This window comes from Rutidosis leptorrhynchoides, chromosome 10, assembly GCF_046630445.1.
Source record: "Rutidosis leptorrhynchoides isolate AG116_Rl617_1_P2 chromosome 10, CSIRO_AGI_Rlap_v1, whole genome shotgun sequence".
NCBI lineage: Eukaryota > Viridiplantae > Streptophyta > Magnoliopsida > Asterales > Asteraceae > Rutidosis > Rutidosis leptorrhynchoides.
The window spans coordinates 77,466,390-77,489,748 of record NC_092342.1 but is presented as its reverse complement, the minus strand read 5'-3'; the positions used below and the strand labels follow the sequence as shown (position 1 = coordinate 77,489,748).

General features: G+C 36.3%; 1 protein-coding gene across 1 annotated transcript; it reads left to right on the top strand.

Annotated features, from left to right (window-relative positions):
- The first annotated feature begins 411 nt into the window (after positions 1-411).
- LOC139870387 (uncharacterized) lies at positions 412-2,054 on the top strand. Its single transcript, XM_071858200.1, has 3 exons — positions 412-611; positions 833-1,293; positions 1,384-2,054. Exons 1-3 carry the CDS (start codon positions 412-414, stop codon positions 2,052-2,054), a joined length of 1,332 nt encoding a protein of 443 aa, XP_071714301.1.
- Positions 2,055-23,359: the final 21,305 nt, after the last annotated feature.

The window sequence follows — 23,359 nt, the reverse complement described above, 5'->3', positions numbered from 1 at the left end:
TGCTTGTGGTCATATCGGGTCCGTTGTGGATCAGAGAGTGTTACACTAGATGTGGAGAGTAGGTGGACTCTCGAGATTGGTGCGTTCGTAGTCACCCTTATTAGTCCGTATATATCTCTTGATATTAGTCTGTACATATCTCTTCCATATTTGTTCTCATATGTATTTTTGATATAGCATTTATCATAATTAGTATAGCTCATATATCACTCCGTAAATCATGGATTACAGTTGTAACTCTTGTATTATTTATAGTCATTGTATGTAATGAGAAGGGGATCAAGAAACCATTTTAATTATATGGTAACAGAGCCATTTTCTCTCAATATCCCTCTCATATCTCCTTCATCTTCTACATTTTTTTCTGCATTCGTTCCTTAAATCTATACCTTCTTCATTCATTCACCTCTAATGGCTGATGGAAAAGAGCTCTCTCTTTCAAACAACTTTGGGGTCTCAAACATACGAACATTCGTTCCTCTAAATCTCGATCTCGAGGAACTTAATTATGATTCGTGGCGTGAATTATTCGAGATCCATTGCCTGACTTTTGACTTGAGTGGCCACCTTGATGGCACCACACCAGTAAACCAACTGGAGACGATGACAAGGTCTAGAAGAAAACAGACTCTTTGGTAAAGCTATGGGTTTATGGGACGCTCACCAAACCTCTACTTCAATCAATTGTTAAACGCGGGTATTCCGTTCACCAACTTTGGGATTATATTGAAAGTTTGTTTCGAAATAACAAAGAAAGCCGAGCCGTTGAACTTCTGAATGAACTTCAAACCATTGTCCTTGGTGACAATACAATTATTGAATATTGTCGCAGAATTCAGACCATCTCAGACCTTCTCGAAAACATTGACTCCACGGTGGCAGATAAAACCCTCGTTACCTATATGGTAAATGGGTTACCCGAAAAATATGACAACACTGCCGAGATTATAACCCATAAGCACCCATTCCCGACTTTTCTCGAAGCCCATTCTAAGTTATTGTTAGCCGAGAAGCGCCTCAAAAACCGTAGACCACAACCCACACCATCTCATACCGACCATAGTTCGAATCCCATGATTCTTTACACCGATACAAATAGCGGCGGTCGTAATAATGGCAACCGAAATAATAGCCGGAATAGTGGTCGTAATAATGGAGGTGGTGGAATTCGTAGTAACGGCGGAGGTAGTGGTACTCGTAAACACAATAATAATGGAAACAAATTTAATAATGGAAATAATAACAATATTAGAGGTGGATACGAAAATAGTGGCTGGAATATTTCTTCATCACGTGGGAATTCTTAATATTTGGGTAATGGGAATTATCCTTGGCCTTACCCACCATGGGCTTGGGAACCTAGTGTCCAGCGAGCATATTCAGGCCCATTTCAACAAATCAGACCCAGTAATGGTAATAGGAATAGTCAGCAAACTCGGCCCATTAACTCTGGGCTCCTTGGACCTGGTCCACACTCTCCCTATCCGCAAGCTTATACTACTGAGGTTTCTTCGGGTATGCCACCACCCTGGAGATGTTTTCCACCTCATAACAGTGGAGATGCTACTTCTCTAACTCAAGCGTTCAGTGCATGTTCGATTCAGGATCCGGGTGATGATGGGTGGTACATGGATACTGGGGCCATTGCTCACCTAGCCTCGGACTCGGGTAAACTCAATACTATTTTTAATAAAAACATTGTTCCATCGGTCATTGTCGGTGACGGTTCAACCATACTGGTATTAGCTTCCGGTAATGCCACTTTACCCAACCCTTACCGACCTCTTGACCTTCATAATGTTCTTGTTACACCCAATATTGTTAAGAACCTAATTTATGTAAAACAATTTAATAAAGATAATAAAACCACAATTGAATTTGACGATTTTGGTTTTTCTGTGAAGGATGCCCGAACCAGACACACCCTCCTCCGATGTGACAGTAGTGGTGACCTTTATCCTGTCACCTCATCCAAACTCGAGAAGATTGCTTTACTTTCAACAAGTCAACCCCTTTGGCATAACTGTCTTGGACACCCAGGCGATCATATATAATGCATTTTAGTTTCCCGTGGTTTTATTAATTGTAATAAAGCTCCGGCTAATACTTTATGTAATGCATGTCAGTTAGGAAAACTTTTTCGATTACCCTTTTCACGTTCCACTTCGATTTTTTCTAAACCTTTTGCGATAATACATTCTGATTTATGGACATCGCCAATTAATAGTGTAGGTACATTTAAATATTATATGTTACTATTAGACCATTATACGCATTTCTTATGGGTTTATCCTCTCCGAAAGAAGTCAGATGCCTACTCAAAATTTCTACATTTTCACACATATGTCCAAAACCAGTTTAACACCAAAATCAAAGCCTTCCAATGTGACAATAGGGGCGATTACAACAACACCTCCTTTCATGAACTCTTTGCTACTCACGGTATTGAGTTTCGCTTCTCTTGTCCTCATACATCTCAGCAAAATGGGATGTCAGAATGCATGATCCGCACCATCAATAACAGTATCCGCTCTCTACTTTTTCACGCACGCCTTCCTCCCGAATATTGGGTTGAGGCTCTTCACATGGCCACACATCTCCTCAACATCCTACCCTCCACATCCATCTCAAATGACATTCCTTTCACTCATCTTTTTAATAAAAACCCTAAATTCTCTCATCTTTGCGTGTTTGGATGCTTGTGCTATCCGCACCTCCACACCACTCACAAACTCGCCAAACGCTCCAGCCCATGCATCTTCCTTGGATACCCATCTAACCATCATGGGTATCGTTGTTTTGACTTAGAATCTAAAAAGATAATAATCTCTCGTCATGTTACCTTCGATGAGACTACCTTTTCGTTTGGTTCCATGCAACCCAAATCACCTCCATCATATTCCTTCCTCGATATCCCTAATGAGTTTCAACCTCACCCCCATCATCATCACGAACCTCTGAGTAACCCCACTCCATGTACTCCTATCACCACCTCTACTTCCGCACCCCCTAACTCACCCACCTCATCTACACCTTCGACTGGTCCGGTCAACACTTCCTCCACCATCCAGAACCAACACCCCATGCAAACTCGTGCCAAAAACGGAATCTCTAAACCCATCTCCCGCCTTAACTTACATGTTAACACTACACCTGACATCCCCACATCACATGTCCAAGCCCTAATTGGAAACATGCAATGATTGATGAATATAATGCTTTGATTAAAAATGGTACTTGGGTTTTGGTTCCGCGGCCCTCAGGGGTCAATATTGTTAGATATATGTAGTTGTTTAAACGTAAGTTACGCTCTGATTGGTCTTTAGACAGGTTCAAAGCTCGATTGGTTGCTAATGGGAAGAGTCAGCTACCCGGTATCGATTGTGGTGAGACATTTAGTCCTGTGGTTAAACCCACGACTATTCGGACTGTTTTGAGTCTCTCTATTTCTCGACGTTGGCCTATTCATCAGCTTGACTTCAAGAATGCCTTTTTACATGGTGATATTTCCGAGACTGTATACATGCACCAACCTCCAGGTTTTCATGATTCATCAAACCCTGACTATGTATGTCGTCTTCGCAAATCTCTTTATGGACTCAAACAGGCTCCCCGAGCTTGGTTTCATCGATTTGCTCAGTATGCTTTACAGGTTGGATTTACTCACAGTAAATGTGACACTTCACTATTTATTTATAAACATGGGGCTAGTGTAGCATATTTGCTACTCTATGTTGATGACATTATTCTCACAGCTTCTTCGACAACTCTTTTGAGGCAGATTATTTCTTCACTTGGCAAAAAATTTGCCATGACGGATCTTGGACCGCTAAATTATTTTTTAGGAATTTCTGCCACTCGTACGCCTCATGGCATGTTTCTATCTCAACAAAAATATGCTCTTGACATCTTGGACACGGCTGATATGTCTAATTGTAAGCCTTGCAGCACACCTGTTGATACACAATCCAAATTTGGACCTAATGGGCCTCCGATCACGGATCCAACTCTATACCGCAGCTTAGCAGGTGCTCTTCAGTATTTGACTTTTACTCGTCCTGACATTACGTACGCAGTACAATAGTTGTGTTTGTTTATGCATGACCCAAGAGAACCTCACTTCAATGCTCTTAAATGCGTGCTGCGTTACGTTCGTGGGATAATTGATAACGGACTCCAGATTTTTGCATCATCTGCCACGAAACTCATTGCTTACTCTGATGCGGATTGGGAAGGATGTCCTGATGCTCGCCACTCTACATCCGGATATTGTGTCTTCCTTGGTGATAATCTCTTATCTTGGTCTTCTAAAAGACAGACAACTGTGTCCCGCTCTAGTACCGAAGCTGAATATCGAGCGGTTGCTAATGCTGTTGTCGAGACTTGTTGAATACGCAACCTTCTTCGCGAACTTCACTCCCCTCTCTCTCATGCCACTTTGGTCTATTGCGACAATGTGAGTGCTGTTTACCTCTCAACCAACCCGGTCCAACATCAACGCACGAAACACATTGAGATCAACATACATTTCGTGTGTAATAAGGTTTCTACAGGCGACATTCGTGTTTTACACGTCCCTACTTCTTCCCAATATGCTGATATCTTTACTAAGGGACTGCCTACTCTGTTAGTTACGAATTTTAAATCCAGCTTGAACGTCCAATCTTTACCTCCCGTTCCAACTGCGGGGGCATATTAGTCCGTGTATATCTCTTGATATTAGTCTGTACATATCTCTTCCATATTTGTTCTCATATGTATTTTTAGTTTAGCATTTATCATAATTAATATAGCTCATATATCACTCCGTAAATCATGGATTACAGTTGTAACTCTTGTATTATTTATAGTCATTGTATGTAATGAGAAGGGGATCAAGAAACCATTTTAATTATAACCCTAGGTAGTGAGTGCACTATTGAGATTGTTATTTGTGTGGTTATCTACCGTTAATAGGATGATCAACATAGGTGTTTGACGGAGACTTGGATCTTGTAGTGGGATGTAATAGGTCTCTTGAGTGTGTTTTGTGATTGTACTCGGCTGAGTACTGGTCTTGTGAATCCGGTAGTGATTCTGGTTGTAGGTCGTCTTCGGTGATGTTGTGTTGGTGAGTCTTCGGGTCGTTAACCTCATGGGAGTGAGACCCCTAAGATGATGTTGTGTTAGTTTGTTTTTGGAATTATAGGGTAAGTTCCTTATGATATTTCCCCTGTATTGATAGTGGTATCGGTGTGCGGAGGAATGTAAGACTTGGTTTTTCCAAGAAATTCCTTAGTGTGTGTGAAGGGCTTAGTTAGGCTATATTGCTTAGCTTAGGTGGATTCGTGTGGGGCGTGTGTCCGTGAGAATGATTGAGAGTCTAATAGACCGTAAGGCTCGTCGAGTAGTTGTGACTTTGGGTCACTTAGTGGTGTGATGGGTGACATCATATGTATGGAACCCTAAGGGCCGAGATTCTAAACCTCGGTAAGTGGTAGTGGGAGTTGTATGACACTGCGACAGGCTCCCTTTATACATGATAGTGTAATGTTCGACTCCGATGAAGGTATAGTCATGTTGTACTTAGGGTACCGGTGGAAGACTCTTGGAAGCAACACTGATGACAATGGAGAAGATCGACAATGACTACTTGACAGTGGCGAAAGCCGTGTTTGAGAGAGTTGTGGTACATGCTTCATCTAAAGTGAAGTAAAGCTAATGAACTCTATTGTCATTTGCTATGCGCAACCCTGGAGCGACGACGAGTTGAGTGTGATTGATGAGCTCACGAGACGGGTTAATCTTGTTGATCTTAATTGCTCGATGGGTTAGGATGATTGATGAGTCGGTTAAGGACGTAAAAGCCTGATAGGTCGTAGTTGATGATAACGTGTTGTTAATGCGGGCAACTTATTCATTTTTTCAGATTGGTCACTTTTCTCCTTGTGAGTGAGCAAAGGTCTATTAGAAATCAATTGTTAATTCAGTGGAAGGTCAAGTGGGCTTGACCGACGGAGAGAACTGGTAAAGCACGGTGGCGTATACCTAGGCTTAGAGGCGTGCGCAGGAAATTGTGAGTCTACCTTGTGAGTGACGGATGTAACTGACGTTGTTGAAGGTGTGTTGTCATTGTAAGTATGACGTCTAGGGTGATCGTGTATGACTCCTTCAGGAGTTTGAAGTTGATTCTCGGGAATTTGGTGTTTATATGACCAGTAATGATGATGGTCATGTCTGTTGGTGAATGGTAAGTTCGCAGGATGTTGTAGTGACCCGAAATTTTCCATGTTTATATATATATATATTAAATGAAATTGTTATTTACATGATTAAGTGTTTCCAACATGTTAAGCAATCAAACTTGTTAAGACTTGATTAATTGAAATAGGTTTCATATAGACAATTGACCACCCAAGTTGACCGGTGATTCACGAACGTTAAAACTTGTAAAAACTATATATATATATATATATATATATATATATATATATATATATATATATATATATATATATATATAGTTAACATGATATTATGATAAGTAAACATATCATTAAGTATATTAACAATGAACTACATATGTAAAAACAAGACTACTAACTTAATGATTTTGAAACGAGACATATATGTAACGATTATCGTTGTAACGACATTTAATGTATATATATCATATTAAGAGATATTCATACATCATAATATCATGATAATATAATAATTTAAAATCTCATTTGATATTATAAACATTGGGTTAACAACATTTAACAAGATCGTTAACCTAAAGGTTTCAAAACAACACTTACATGTAACGACTAACGATGACTTAACGACTCAGTTAAAATGTATATACATGTAGTGTTTTAATATGTATTCATACACTTTTGAAAGACTTCAAGACACTTATCAAAATACTTCTACTTAACAAAAATGCTTACAATTACATCCTCGTTCAGTTTCATCAACAATTCTACTCGTATGCACCCGTATTCGTACTCGTACAATACACAGCTTTTAGACGTATGTACTATTGGTATATACACTCCAATGATCAGCTCTTAGCAGCCCATGTGAGTCACCTAACACATGTGGGAACCATCATTTGGCAACTAGCATAAAATATCTCATAAAATTACAAAAATATGAGTAATCATTCATGACTTATTTACATGAAAACAAAATTACATATCCTTTATATCTAATCCATACACCAACGATCAAAAACACCTACAAACACTTTCATTCTTCAATTTTCTTCATCTAATTGATCTCTCTCAAGTTAAATCTTCAAGTTCTAAGTGTTCTTCATAAATTATACAAGTTCTAGTTTCATAAAATCAAGAATACTTCCAAGTTTGCTAGCTTACTTCCAATCTTGTAGAGTGATCATCAAACCTCAAGAAATCTTTCTTATTTACAGTAAGATATCTTTCTAATACAAGGTAATACTCATATTCAAACTTTGATTCAATTTCTATAACTATAACAATCTTATTTCGAGTAGAAATCTTACTTGAACTTGTTTTCGTGTCATGATTCTACTTCAAGAACTTTCAAGCCATCCAAGATCCTTTGAAGCTAGATCCATTTGTCTCTTTTCCAGTAGGTTTATCCACAAAACTTGATGTAGTAATGATGTTCATAACATCATTCGATTCATACATATAAAGCTATCTTATTCGAAGGTTTAAACTTGAAATCACCAGAACATAGTTTAGTTAATTCTAAACTTGTTCGCAAACAAAAGTAAATCCTTCTAACTTGACTTTTAAAATCAACTAAACACATGTTCTATATCTATATGATATGCTAACTTAATGATTTAAAACCTGGAAACACGAAAAACACCGTAAAACTGGACATACGCCGTCGTAGTAACACCGCGGGCTGTTTTGGGTTTGATAATTAAAAATATGATAAACTTTGATTTAAAAGTTGTTCTTTTGGGAAAATGATTTTTCTTATGAACATGAAACTATATCCAAAAATCATGGTTAAACTCAAAGTGGAAGTATGTTTTTCAAAATGGTCATCAAGACGTCGTTCTTTCGACTGAAATGACTACCTCTTACAAAAACGAATTGTAACTTATATTTCCGACTATAAACCTATACTTTTTCTGTTTAGATTCATAAAATAGAGTTCAATATGAAACCATAGCAATTTGATTCACTCAAAACGGATTTAAAATGAAGAAGTTATGGGTAAAATAAGATTGGATATTTTTTTTTGTAGCTACGGGAAATATTAACAATTCTATACAAATCATATCCTAGCTAACTTATATTGTATTATATATGTATTCTAATATCTTATGTAATCTTGGGATACTATAGACACGTATGCAAATGTTTTGACATATCATATCGACCCATGTATATATATTATTTGGAACAACCATAGACACTCTATATGCAGTAATGTTGGAGTTAGCTATACAGGGTTGAGGTTGATTCCAAAAATATATATATTTTGAGTTGTGATCTAGCCTGAGACGTGTATACACTGGGTCGTGGATTGATTCAAGATAATATATATCGATTTATTTCTGTACATCTAACTGTGGACAACTAGTTGTAGGTTATTAACGAGGACCGCTGACTTAATAAACTTAAAACATCAAAATGTATTAAAAGTGTTGTAAATATATTTTGAACATACTTTGATATATATGTACATATTTGTTATAGGTTCGTGAATCGACCAGTGGCCAAGTCTTACTTCCCGACGAAGTAAAAATCTGTGAAAGTGAATTATAGTCCCACTTTTAAAATCTAATATTTTGGGATGAGAATACATGCAGTTTTATAAATGTTTTACGAAATAGACACAAGTAAATGAAACTACATTATATGGTTGAATGATCGAAGCCGAATATGCCCCTTTTGCTTGGTAACCTAAGAATTAGTAAACCGATCTACTAATTGACGCGAATCCTAAAGATAGATCTATTGGGCCTAACGAACCCCATCCAAAGTACCGGATGCTTTAGTACTTCGAATTCGTTTTTATCATGTCCGAAGAATTTCCCGGAATGATAGGGGATATTCTTATATGCATCTTGTTAATGTCGGTTACCAGGTGTTCACCATATGAATGAATTTTATCTCTATGTATGGGATGTATATTGAAATATGAAATCTTGTGGTCTATTATTATGATTTGATAATATATAGGTTAAACCTATAACTCACCAACATTTTTGTTGACGTTTTAAGCATGTTTATTCTCAGGTGATTATTAAGAGCTTCCGCTGTTGCATACTAAAATAAGGACAAGATTTGGAGTCCATGCTTGTATGATATTATGTAAAAACTGCATTCAAGAAACTTATTTTTGATGTAATATATTCTTATTGTAAATCATTATGTAATGGTCGTGTGTAAACGGTATATTTTAGATTATCATTATTTGATAATCTACGTAATGCTTTTTAAACCTTTATCGATAAAATAAAGGTTATGGTTGTTTTAAAAATGAATGCAGTCTTTGAAAAACGTCTCATATAGAGGTCAAAACCTCGTGACGAAATCAATTAATATGGAACGTTTATAATCAATATGAACGGGACATTTCAGTTAGTATCCGAGCGTTGGTCTTAGAGAACCAGAAAATTTGCATTAGTGTGTCTTATCGAGTTTGTTATGATGCATTAGTGAGTCTGGACTTCGACCGTATTTTCTTTAAAAATGATTGCTTAACATTTTTGTTGGAAACTATATATTATTAACATGTAAATATTATGTGATATATTAATCTCTTAACATATTTGATATTGTGTGATAGATGTCTACCTCTAGCACAAATCACATTGACTCACCTAATAATAACGAAGAGTCGAATATATATTGGCAAGATTCACAAGTTTCCGAAGAACCGGAAGAAGAGGAAACGGAACCGGAAGAAGAGGAACCGGAAGAAGAGGAACCAGAAGAAGAGGAACCGGAAGAAGAAGAGGTTCCGGAGGGGGGAATAGTAGGAACCACAGAAAACCGGTCAAATAAAAGAAAATTCTCAACTAATGGACCAAAGTTAATAATGGTCAATGGTGTTTCCGCTAAGGAAGCAAAATATTGGGAAAATTACCAATTTTCCGATGAATCGGATCCTGATGAGGATTCTGATGATGTTATAGAAATTACCCCGACCCAATTTAATGCGGCAAAAGAAAATAATAAGGGAAAAGGCATCAAAATAGAGAAATCTGATTCCGACCCCGATGAACTTTATATGTACCGTCAACACCCGTATTTTCAATATCGTGACAATAACCCGGGAACCTCTAAACCACCAGGTTTTTCTAAACCAATGTGGAAAACGACGACTCATATTAGAGGAACATCATATATTCCTAGAAGATTAGGAAAAAGAACCAAGTCCGAAGAAGAAGAAACCAGTGATTCAGATTAAAGGGGTGTGAGCATGTTGTGTAATAAATGTATTGTAGTGTGCTTGTACTTTTATGTTCTATGTAAAAATTGCTTGTATTGTTTGTTATTACGAATCTAATCCTTGTCTATTTTACAGTATAAAAACAAAATGGACGTTAAGGATAGACAACCGAATATTTTAGAAGACCTACCAGAGGATATGATTGAGGAAATCTTGTCTAGAGTCGGTCAGAATTAATCAGCACATTTAGTTATGGCGAAATTAACTTGTCAAACATTTGAAAGACTTTCCGAAAATGCCTTAGTTTATAAAAGTCTTTCCTTTGATAGGTGGGGTATATCACATTGGGGAGACCGTAAGTTACGCCGTGTTTTCTTTAAAGCATTAAATGCGGGGAACCCAAATGCAATTTTACGCTACGGGTTAAGAACCTATTTTGACTCAACATATCCCAACATAGGATTTCGTGAATTAGAAAGAGCTTCTAACATGCAACATAAATAAGCATGTTATGCTTACGGGTTAGTGATGTTCGCTTCTTACCAAAGTGAGAAAAAGAATATCGGATTGCAACTTTTAAATAATACCTTCCCACAAGTGACGGATTCAGTAGTTGGGGTGAGAAACAAGGTTTTTAGATTATTACGGGGCTGTTGGACATTACGAAACCCTCGTTCTTTTGAAGACGTTACAACATGCTGCCTAGCCAATGGTCATAACGGTTATTTTCCACAAGACCAAGGATGGGAAGTCGTCTTAGTAAAACCAGAATGCATGACTTGTTTCTGGACTTATGAATTACGTGTCTTTATTTCCTTTGCTGAACAACTTGCGTATTAACTAGATTTATCTTCAAAACCGTCCTGTATCATAGTGTACAATATTTCATGTTATATGTAATATAGCGAAGTTGTAAGTTTGAAGAATATTTGTATGTGATATATTATTATAATCAGTTTTTCATATGAAATTGTAGTAGTTGAATTGTATATTAGCTAATAAGTATGAACTTAACGGGTAGGTAGTACCCGAATTTAAACTTATAAAACGCTAATATGAAAAAAGCTTTTATAAATGAGTTCATATTATGCTACGAAATACTATTGACTACTCTTAATATTCTGTATGATTAACTCGATTCAGTTGTCTATTTTGAAGGAAATGGCACCGACTACTCGACACACCATGAATATGAACGAAGAGGAATTTCGTACCTTTCTTGCTGCAAACATAGCCGCAGTACAGGCTGCGCTACATACCAACAATAACGCTGAATCTAGCAATGCAGCTAACGGCGCAAGAAATCGTGTAGGATGCACCTACAAAGAATTCACTGCCTGCAAACCTTTAGAATTTGATGGAACCGAAGGACCAATTGGATTGAAACGGTGGACCGAGAAAGTCGAATCGGTGTTTGCCATAAGTAAGTGTATTGAAGAGGAAAAAGTTAAGTACGCTACGCATACCTTCACAGGTACTGCGTTAACGTGGTGGAACACCTATCTTGAACAGGTAGGACAAAATGCTGCTTACGCACTACCGTGGTCGGCATTCAAGCAATTGATGAACGAGCAGTACCGTCCTAGAAACGAAGTCAATAAACTCAAGGCAGAACTTAGAGAGTTACGAACACAAGGGTTCGACGTTACCACATATGAACGACGATTCACAGAGTTGTGCCTATTGTGCCCGGGAGCATTCGAAGATGAAGAAGAGAATATCGACACATTTGTAAAAGGGTTACCAGTAAGGATTCAAGAAGATGTAAGTTCACACGAGCCCGCTTCTATACAGAAGGCAAGTCGAATGGATCATAAACTCATAAATCAGATTGAGGGAAGAATTAAAGAGCAGGCGGCCGAAGAAGCCAACACGAAACAACCCAAGAGAAAGTGGGAGGAAAACGGTGACAAGAGTCACCAGTACAACAACAATAACAATTACAACCACAATCACAACAACTATCCCAACAACCGCAACAACAATCGCAACAAAAACCGCAATCCTAACAATAACTACAACAAACATCCCAACAACAACAACAACAACCGTTTCAACAACAATAACAATCCCAACAACAACCTCAATAACAACAACGACAACAAAAACCAAAAACAGCCATGTCATAGGTGTGAATAAAATCACCAGGGGTTTTGCACGACATTTTGCAACAGGTGTAAAAGAAATGGTCATAGCGGGACAAAGTGTGAAGTCTATGGACCAAAGTTTAACAGAACTAAGGGAGCAAATAATGTCGGAACAAGTAATGCCGAAACGAATAGTGTCGGAGCAAGTAATACCAACGCTGTTTGTTATAAATGTGGAAAATCGGGCCACATTATTAGAAATTGCCCGAATCAGGGGAATACTAATGGGCAGGGCCGTGGAAGAGTTTTCAATATTAATGCGGCAGAAGCACAGGAAGACCCGGAGCTTGTTACGAGTACGTTTCTTATTGACGATAAATCTGCTTATGTTTTATTTGATTCGGGTGCGGATAGAAGCTATATGAGTAGAGAATTTTGTGCTAAATTAATTTGCCCATTGACACCTTTGAATAGTAAATTTTTACTCGAATTAGCAAATGGTAAATTAGTTTCAGCAGATAATATATATCGGAATCGAGAAATTAAACTGGTTAGCGAAACATTTAAGATTGACTTGATACCAGTAGAGTTAGGGAGTTTTGATGTGATAATCGGTATGGACTGGTTGAAAGAAGTGAAAGCAGAGATCGTTTGTTACAAAAATGCAATTCGCATTATACGAGAAAAAGGAAAACCCTTAATGGTGTACGGAGAAAAGAGCAACGCAAAGTTAAATCTTATTAGTAACCTGAAGGCACAAAAACTAATAAGAAAAGGTTGCTATGCTGTGCTAGCACACGTCGAGAAAGTCAATTCCGAAGAAAAGAACATCAATGATATTCCCGTCGCAAAAGAATTTCCCGATGTATTTCTGAAAGAATTACCGGGACTACCTCCACACCGATCCGTTGAATTTCAAATAGACCTTGTACCGGGAGCTGCACCAATAGCTCGTGCTCCATACAGACTCGCACCTAGAGAAATGAAGGAACTTCAGAGCCAATTACAAGAACTTTTAGAGTGTGGTTTCATTCGACCAAGCACATCACCGTGGGGAGCTCCTGTTTTGTTTGTCAAGAAGAAAGATGGTACATTCAGGTTGTGTATCGACTACCGAGAGTTGAACAAACTTACCATCAAGAACCGCTACCCACTACCGAGAATCGACGACTTATTTGATCAACTACAAGGCTCGTATGTTTATTCGAAGATCGATTTACGTTCTGGATATCATCAAATGCGGGTGAAGGAGGATGATATTCCAAAGACTGCTTTTAGGACGCGTTACGGTCATTACGAATTTATGGTTATGCCATTTGGATTGACTAACGTACCAGCTTTGTTCATGGACCTCATGAACCGAGTGTGTGGGTCATATCTTGACAAGTTTGTCATTGTTTTCATCGATGACATACTTATTTACTCGAAGAATGATCAAGAGCACGAAGAACACTTGAGAAAAGTGCTAGAGTTGTTAAGGAAATAAAAACTGTACGCTAAGTTTTCAAAGTGTGCATTTTGGTTGGAAGAAGTTCAATTCCTCGGTCACATAGTGAACAAAGAAGGTATTCAGGTGGATCCAGCAAAGATTGAAACCGATGAAAAGTGGGAAACCCCGAAAACTCTGAAACACATACGCCAGTTTTTAGGACTAGCTGGTTACTACAGAAGGTTCATCCAAGACTTTTCCATAATAGCAAAACCATTGACTGCATTAACGCATAAAGGGAAGAAATTTGAATGGAAGGATGAACAAGAGAAAGAATTTCAGTTATTGAAGAAAAAGTTAACTACGGCACCTATATTGTCATTACCTGAAGGGAATGATGATTTTGTGATATATTGTGACGCCTCAAAGCAAGGTCTCGGTTGTGTATTAATGCAACGAACGAAAGTAATTGCTTATGCGTCTAGACAATTGAAGATTCACGAACAAAATTATACGACGCATGATTTGGAATTAGACGCGGTTGTTTTTGCATTAAAGACTTGGAGGCACTACTTATATGGGGTCAAAAGTATTATATATACCGACCAAAAAAGTCTTCAACACATATTTAATCAGAAACAACTGAATATGAGGCAGCGTAGGTGGATTGAATTGTTGAATGATTACGACTTTGAGATTCGTTACCACCCGGGGAAGGCAAATGTGGTAGCCGACGCCTTGAGCAGGAAGGACAGAGAACCCATTCGAGTAAAATCTATGAATATAATGATTCACAATAACCTTACTACTCAAATAAAGGAGGCGCAACAAGGAGTTTTAAAAGAGGGAAATTTAAAGGATGAAATACCCAAAGGATCGGAGAAGCATCTTAATATTCGGGAAGACGGAATCCGGTATAGGGCTGAAAGGATTTGGGTACCAAAATTTGGAGATATGAGAGAAATGGTACTTAGAGAAGCTCATAAAACCAGATACTCAATACATCCTGGAACGGGGAAGATGTACAAGGATCTCAAGAAACATTTTTGGTAGCCGGGTATGAAAGCCGATGTTGCTAAATACGTAGGAGAATGTTTGACGTGTTCTAAGGTCAAAGCTGAGCATCAGAAACCATCAGGTCTACTTCAACAACCCGAAATCCCGGAATGGAAATGGGAAAACATTACCATGGATTTCATCACTAAATTGCCAAGGACTGCAAGTGGTTTTGATACTATTTGGGTAATAGTTGATCGTCTCACCAAATCAGCACACTTCCTGCCAATAAGAGAATATGACAAGATGGAGAAGTTAGCACGACTGTATTTGAAGGAAGTCGTCTCCAGACATGGAATACCAATCTCTATTATCTCTGATAGGGATGGCAGATTTATTTCAAGATTCTGGCAGACATTACAGCAAGCATTAGGAACTCGTCTAGACATGAGCACTGCCTATCATCCACAAACTGATGGGCAGAGCGAAAGGACGATACAAACGCTTGAAGACATGCTACGAGCATGTGTTATTGATTTCGGAAACAGTTGGGATCGACATCTACCGTTAGCCGAATTTTCCTACAACAACAGATACCATTCAAGCATTGAGATGGCACCGTTTGAAGCACTTTATGGTAGAAAGTGCAGGTCTCCGATTTGTTGGAGTGAAGTGGGGGATAGACAGATTACGGGTCCGGAGATAATACAAGAAACTACCGAGAAGATCATCCAAATTCAACAACGGTTGAAAACGGCCCAAAGTCGACAAAAGAGCTACGCTGACATTAAAAGAAAATATATAGAATTTGAAATTGGAGAGATGGTCATGCTTAAATTTGCACCTTGGAAAGGCGTTGTTCGATTTGGTAAACGAGGGAAATTAAATCCAAGGTATATTGGACCATTCAAGATTATTGATCGTGTCGGACCAGTAGCTTACCGACTTGAGTTACCTCAACAACTCGCGGCTGTACATAACACTTTCCACGTCTCGAATTTGAAGAAATGTTTTGCTAAAGAAGATCTCACTATTCCGTTAGATGAAATCTAAATCAACGAAAAACTTCAATTCATCGAAGAACCCGTCGAAATAATGGATCGTGAGGTTAAAAGACTTAAGCAAAATAAGATACCAATTGTTAAGGTTCGATGGAATGCTCGTAGAGGACCCGAGTTCACCTGAGAACGAGAAGATCAGATGAAGAAGAAATACCCGCATTTATTTCCAGAAGATACGTCAACACCTCCAACTGCTTAAAATTTCGGGACGAAATTTATTTAACGGGTAGGTACTGTAGTGACCCGAACTTTTTCATGTTTATATATATATTAAATGAAATTGTTTTTCACATGATTAAGTGTTTCCAACATGTTAAGCAATCAAACTTGTTAAGACTTGATTAATTGAAATAGGTTTCATATAGACAATTGACCACCCAAGTTGACCGGTGATTCACGAACGTTAAAACTTATAAAAACTATATGATGACATATATATGGATATATATATATAGTTAACATGATATTATGATAATTAAACATATCATTAAGTATATTAACAATGAACTACATATGTAAAAACAAGACTACTAACTTAATGATTTTGAAACGAGACATATATGTAACGATTATCGTTGTAACGACATTTAATGTATATATATCATATTAAGAGATATTCATATATCATAATATCATGATAATATAATAATTTAAAATCTCATTTGATATTATAAACATTGGTTTAACAACATTTAACAAGATCGTTAACCTAAAGGTTTCAAAACAACACTTACATGTAATGACTAACGATGACTTAACGACTCAGTTAAAATGTATATACATGTAGTGTTTTAATATATATTCATACACTTTTGAAAGACTTCAAGACACTTATCAAAATACTTCTACTTAAAAAAAATTCTTACAATTACATCCTCGTTCAGTTTCATCAACAATTCTACTCGTATGCACCCGTATTCGTACTCGTACAATACACAGCTTTTAGATGTATGTACTATTGGTATATACACTCCAATGATCAGCTCTTAGAAGCTCATGTGAGTCACCTAACACATGTGGGAACCATCATTTGGCAACTAGCATGAAATATCTCATAAAATTACAAAAATATGAGTAATCATTCATGACTTATTTACATGAAAACAAAATTACATATCCTTTATATCTAATCCATACACCAACGACCAAAAACACCTACAAAAACTTTCATTCTTCAATTTTCTTCATCTAATTGATCTCTCTCAAGTTCTATCTTCAAGTTCTAAGTGTTGTTCATAAATTCTACAAGTTCTAATTTCATGAAATCAAGAATACTTCCAAGTTTGCTAGCTTACTTCCAATCTTGTAGAGTGATCATCCAACCTCAAGAAATCTTTATTATTTACAGTAATATATCTTTCTAATACAAGGTAATACTCATATTCAAACTTTGATTCAATTTCTATAACTATAACAATCTTATTTCGAGTGGAAATCTTACTTGAACTTATTTTCGTGTCATGATTCTACTTCAAGAACTTTCAAGCCATCCAAGATCCTTTGAAGCTAGATCCATTTGTCTCTTTTCCAGTAGGTTTATCCACAAAACTTGAGGTAGTAATGATGTTCATAACATCATTCGATTTATACATATAAAGCTATCTTATTCGAAGGTTTAAACATGAAATCACTAGAACATAGTTTAGTTAATTCTAAACTTGTTCACAAATAAAAGTAAATCCTTCTAACTTGACTTTTAAAATCAACTAAACACATGTTCTATATCTATATGATATGCTAACGTAATGATTTAAAACTTGGAAACACGAAAAACACCGTAAAACTGGACATACGCCGTCGTAGTAACACCGCGGGCTGTTTTGGGTTTGATAATTAAAAACTATGATAAACTTTGATTTAAAAGTTGTTCTTCTGGGAAAATGATTTTTCTTATGAACATGAAACTATATCCAAAAATCATGGTTAAACTCAAAGTGGAAGTATGTTTTTCAAAATGGTCATCAAGACGTCGTTATTTCGACTGAAATGACTATCTCTTACAAAAACGACTTGTAACTTATATTTACGACTATAAACCTATACTTTTTCTGTTTAGATTCATAAAATAGAGTTCAATATGAAACCATAGCAATTTGATTCACTCAAAACGGATTTAAAATGAAGAAGTTATGGGTAAAACAAGATTGGATATTTTTATTTATTTTTGTAGCTACGGGAAATATTAACAATTCTATACAAATCATATCCTAGCTAACTTATATTGTATTATACATGTATTCTAATATCTTATGTAATCTTGGGATACCATAGACACGTATGCAAATGTTTTGACATATCATATCGACCCATGTATATATATTATTTGGAACAACCATAGACACTCTATATGCAGTAATGTTGGAGTTAGCAATACAGGGTTGAGGTTGATTCCAAAAATATATATACTTTGAGTTGCGATCTAGCCTGAGACGTGTATACACTGGGTCGTGGATTGATTCAAGATAATATATATCGATTTATTTCTGTACATCTAACTGTGGATAACTTGTTGTAGGTTACTAATGAGGACAGCTGACTTAATAAACTTAAAACATCAAAATGTATTAAAAGTGTTGTAAATATATTTTGAACATACTTTGATATATATGTACATATTTGTTATAGGTTCGTGAATCGACCAGTGGCCAAGTCTTACTTCCCGACGAAGTAAAAATATGTGAAAGTGAGTTATAGTCCCACTTTTAAAATCTAATATTTTGGGATGAGAATACATGCAGTTTTATAAATGTTTTACGAAATAGACACAAGTAAATGAAACTACATTATATGATTGAATGATCGAAGCCGAATATGCCAATTTTGCTTGGTAACCTAAGAATTAGTAAACCGATCTACTAATTGACGCGAATCCTAAAGATAGATCTATTGGGCATAACGAACCCCATCCAAAGTACCGGATGCTTTAGTACTTCGAATTCGTTTTTATCATGTCCGAAGGATTTCCCGGAATGATAGGGGATATTCTTATATGCATCTTGTTAATGTCGGTTACCATGTGTTCACCATATGAATGAATTTTATCTCTATGTATGGGATGTATATTGAAATATGAAATCTTGTGGTCTATTATTATGATTTGATAATATATAGGTTAAACCTATAACTCACCAACATTTTTGTTGACGTTTTAAGCATGTTTATTCTCAGGTGATTATTAAGAGCTTCCGCTGTTGCATACTAAAATAAGGACAAGATTTGGAGTCCATGCTTGTATGATATTATGTAAAAACTGCATTCAAGAAACTTATTTTTGATGTAATATATTCTTATTGTAAACCATTATGTAATGGTCGTGTGTAAACGGTATAATTTAGATTATCATTATTTGATAATCTACGTAATGCTTTTTAAATCTTTATCGATAAAATAAAGGTTATGGTTGTTTTAAAAATGAATGCAGTCTTTGAAAAACGTCTCATATAGAGGTCAAAACCTCGCGACGAAATCAATTAATATGGAACGTTTATAATCAATATGAACGGGACATTTCAGATGTTACCATCTTGGCGAATTGAGTGTGGAGCTAAATCCTAAGTGAGTGAGTTTTATTGTTCCTCGAGGAAGATTTGGTAGTGTTTTAAGGTAAGAAATGTCGGAGAGCAACGTTATAGACCTCAATAAGGATGCGAAATCCTAACGAGGTAGAGTGACGAGCTAATGACATGGGACTCGAGATCGGGCGTTGCGATTGTCGAGTTATGATTTGAAGATGCTGTGTGTGGGATCGTTTGTGATGAGGTTGAGTGGGGCTTAGGTCCTCGTGAGAAGGGGGATCGGGAATCACCAAAGTGTGGTATGAGGCCCAATATGATCCCTTAGAATCTCAAAGTAGAGGTGCGGGTATACCCTAAAGGGTGCATCCGTAGCGTAAAACCGGGAAGTTGTGAATCTCGGATAGTGTTAGTGAGTGATTCCGAGTTTTATAACGAGGTTATTGCTTCGTTTTACCTGTTTGGCAAGCGTGCTTGTGGGAATTCGTCAGTGGAGTATTCCACTTTGCAGTCGATTGTGAGGCGTGGAGTGTCATAACCCGTCCTTAACCATAAGAACGTGTTAGATAACGTATGATTTCATTGCGAGGTATTGACCTCTATATGCGACATTTTTAAAAAGGAAAACTGCATATATTATACATTACAAACAAAACCATTATTTTTGTTACAAGCTTTAGACAATAAAAAGATGATTATCGTTTAACGATAATCTTCGACTTACAAACTTTACAAATGATAATAACAACACGATTTCTAGCATATTTTACAACACACGTCCTCGGATATGCAGTTTTATTTTTGACACAAATATGAGTACGCATGATCCTGCTTAGATTCAACATAATGCAGCGGAAGCTTTAATTATCACCTGAGAATAAACATGTTTAAAAACGTCAACATAAAGTTGGTGAGATATAGGTTTAGTGCGCAGCAATATATATATATAGACCACAAGATTTCGTATATAAACATTTCAATAAAAATATTCTAAGTGGTTGAGCACTTGGTAACCATACTTAACATTTTCACGTCGCATATTCCCTTTAATATGAAATCTTACTACACCGTACCAAGTGTAGTCACAAAACGAAGTACTGTGCAACCGTTGAATACTGGTCGTCCAGTCCGATTGGGGTTGTCAGGCCCGATAGATCTATCAACAGGATTCGCGTTTACAATACCGCTGTAAATATTAGTTACCAAGCTACAGGGAAGTATGCCAGTGGTACAACTCAACGTAGAATATATTTTTCAGTTACTTGTGTCCATAATGTAAAACATAAAATACATGTATTCTCATCCCGAAATATTTAGAGTTTAAAAGTGGGACTATATACTCACTCTTGTCTTGATGATATATATATTTTGACTCGGTCTTCCGGTTGATATCACGAACCTATCCATATATAATATATCAATATGTTTTCATTTTAAAACAAACGTTATATATATATATACTTGTTATACTTTTAATACTTTGAATATTTCCTTAGTCCGAAGTTAGCTGTCCGAGGTTAGCAATTCAATTTTTAATGGTTCATTTTTAGATGTTTAATATACCCGCAATGAAATAAATAAAACCCCCAACGAAATAAATAAAACCCCATCGTATATGTATTGGTCGAGATTAATCTTGACCCATGGTACCGGTGTTGTCAAATGACGTGTTGCGTACATAAAGTACCGGTGTTGTCAAATGACGTGTTGCGTACAAACATGGGATCTTATGATTAATCTTCTCGTATTGTTTACGAGTGATCCTGAACCATATAAAATTGAATTATAAGTACATATATATAAAATATCATGTTATCTTAGAAATATGTGATTTATATCATTTTTTTCCAATTGATCCCGTAGTTGAAATGATCTAGGATAACCAATTTTGTTTCGGTCATAGTTTCTTCGTTACAAATCCGTTTTCGTTGATTCAAATTGCCATCTTCTTGGATCGAGTTCTTCTTTAAGACTATGAACTGTAAATACCTTGGTTTGTATTCAAAATCATACGGCATAAGTGAAACATTAGTGAAACATATGAAGTTAAACATTTTTGTTACAACAAAATCATTTAATGACCATTTTTCTAAAAATACTTATACTTTGAAAAACCAAGTTTTACCTTGTTAAATTAGTATATACATAAGTTATATTACAGGTCTTGAAGTATTTTAAAAGTTAAGTTAGAAGGATCTATTTAGTTTGCAAACAAGTTTGAAAACATTCAAACTATGTTCTTGTTGTTAAACTTTTGTACCACAAAATAAGATAGCTATATATATATGAATTGAATAAGGTTATGAACATAGTTACTACCTCAAGTTCCTTGGATAAGTTTGCTGTAAAAGAGGAGTAAGAAGCTAGAATCAAAAGGGTGATAGAAGTGGATGAAAGATTGGAAGTAAGTTGGTGTTCTTGGAGGGTTTTCTTGAAGTGTTTTTGTATGGTTTTCTTATGGTGTTTTAGTATGGTTTTTGAAGCTAGATCTTCAAGGTAAGTTGCTGAATTGTTATGGAGTTTAAGACTCTTGAATGTGTGTGTGTTTTTAGCTAGAGAATGGAAGTAAAAATGAACTAAAATGATGATACATATATACACCATAAAAAACGTGTTTCATGGGCATACATGGACAAATTTTAGTTTGTAATCTTGCTAATTAGTCTTGCAATCATACAAAAGTAATTACCTAGCTCTAAGGGCATGAATAATGGCTGGTTAGGTGGTGATTTTGATGTGTATTTACTATTAGTAAATACGTATAGGAGCTAGGTATGATACGAGTACAAATACTCTAGGTATACGTATAGAAATTTTGTGAAAAATGAAATGAGGATTCAAATATAGCTATCTTTTGTGAATACACTTATATGGTTTTATGTATTTAAGTTCTTTAAAAGTAATTAAATACATTACTTATACAATATATGTATAACATTATAAGTCTTAAGTATATATGTCAAATAACGTTACGTATTGTTATCGTTTTGAAAACTTAAGTTAGTAGTTTCAAAATACACATATAACTTGTTGTTATTAATATAAAATGAGGTATTAAATCATTCTTTAATCATGTTAAATATGTATATATACATATATATACACAGACGTATAATTATCATATATTGTATAGTTCGTGATATCATCGGTCAAACTAGACGGTCAAACGTTGTATAAAACTCTTTTCGGAAATATAAGTCTCAACAATTTGGATTACTTATCATGTTGGTAAGGTTTAATTTATGTAAATATCAATCTTATAAGTATAGAACGATCGAAAAAGTGCGGGTCGTTACATTACCTCCCCGTTAAATAAATTTCGTCCCGAAATTTTAAAATTGTACCTATTTTGCGTTATCGAGAAACAAGTGCGGATACTTTCGTTTCATCTGATCCTCGCGTTCCCAAGTAAACTCGGGACCTCTTCTAGCATTCCAACGAACCTTAACAATCGGTATATTACTCTGTTTGAGCTGTTTAACTTCACGGTCCATGATTTCGATTGGTTCTTCGACGAATTGTAGTTTCTCGTCGACATGGATTTCTTCAAGAGGAATGGTGAGGTCTTCCTTTGCAAGACACTTCTTAAGGTTTGAGACGTGAAAGGTATTATGTACTCCGGCGAGTTGTTGTGGTAACTCGAGTCGATAAGCTACCGGTCCAATGCGTTCGATGATCTTAAACGGGCCTACGTACCTTGGGTTCAGTTTACCCCTTTTGCCGAACCGTATTACACCTTTCCAAGGTGACACCTTTAGCATAACCATGTCCCCGACCTGAAACTCTAATGGTTTCCTTCGAACATTGGCGTAGCTCTTTTGGCGACTACGAGCTGTTTTCAATCTCTCCTTGATTTGTACTATCTTCTCGGTCGTTTCGTGTATGATTTCGGGACCAGTTAAATGT

Coding starts and splice junctions, on each gene's coding strand:
- LOC139870387 (XM_071858200.1), top strand. CDS start 412: ATGGCTGATGGAAAAGAGCTCTCTCTTTCAAACAACTTTGGGGTCTCA. Junction 612..832: donor CAACTGGAGACGATGACAAG/GTCTAGAAGAAA, acceptor ATATTGTCGCAG/AATTCAGACCATCTCAGACC. Junction 1,294..1,383: donor CTGGAATATTTCTTCATCAC/GTGGGAATTCTT, acceptor GAGCATATTCAG/GCCCATTTCAACAAATCAGA.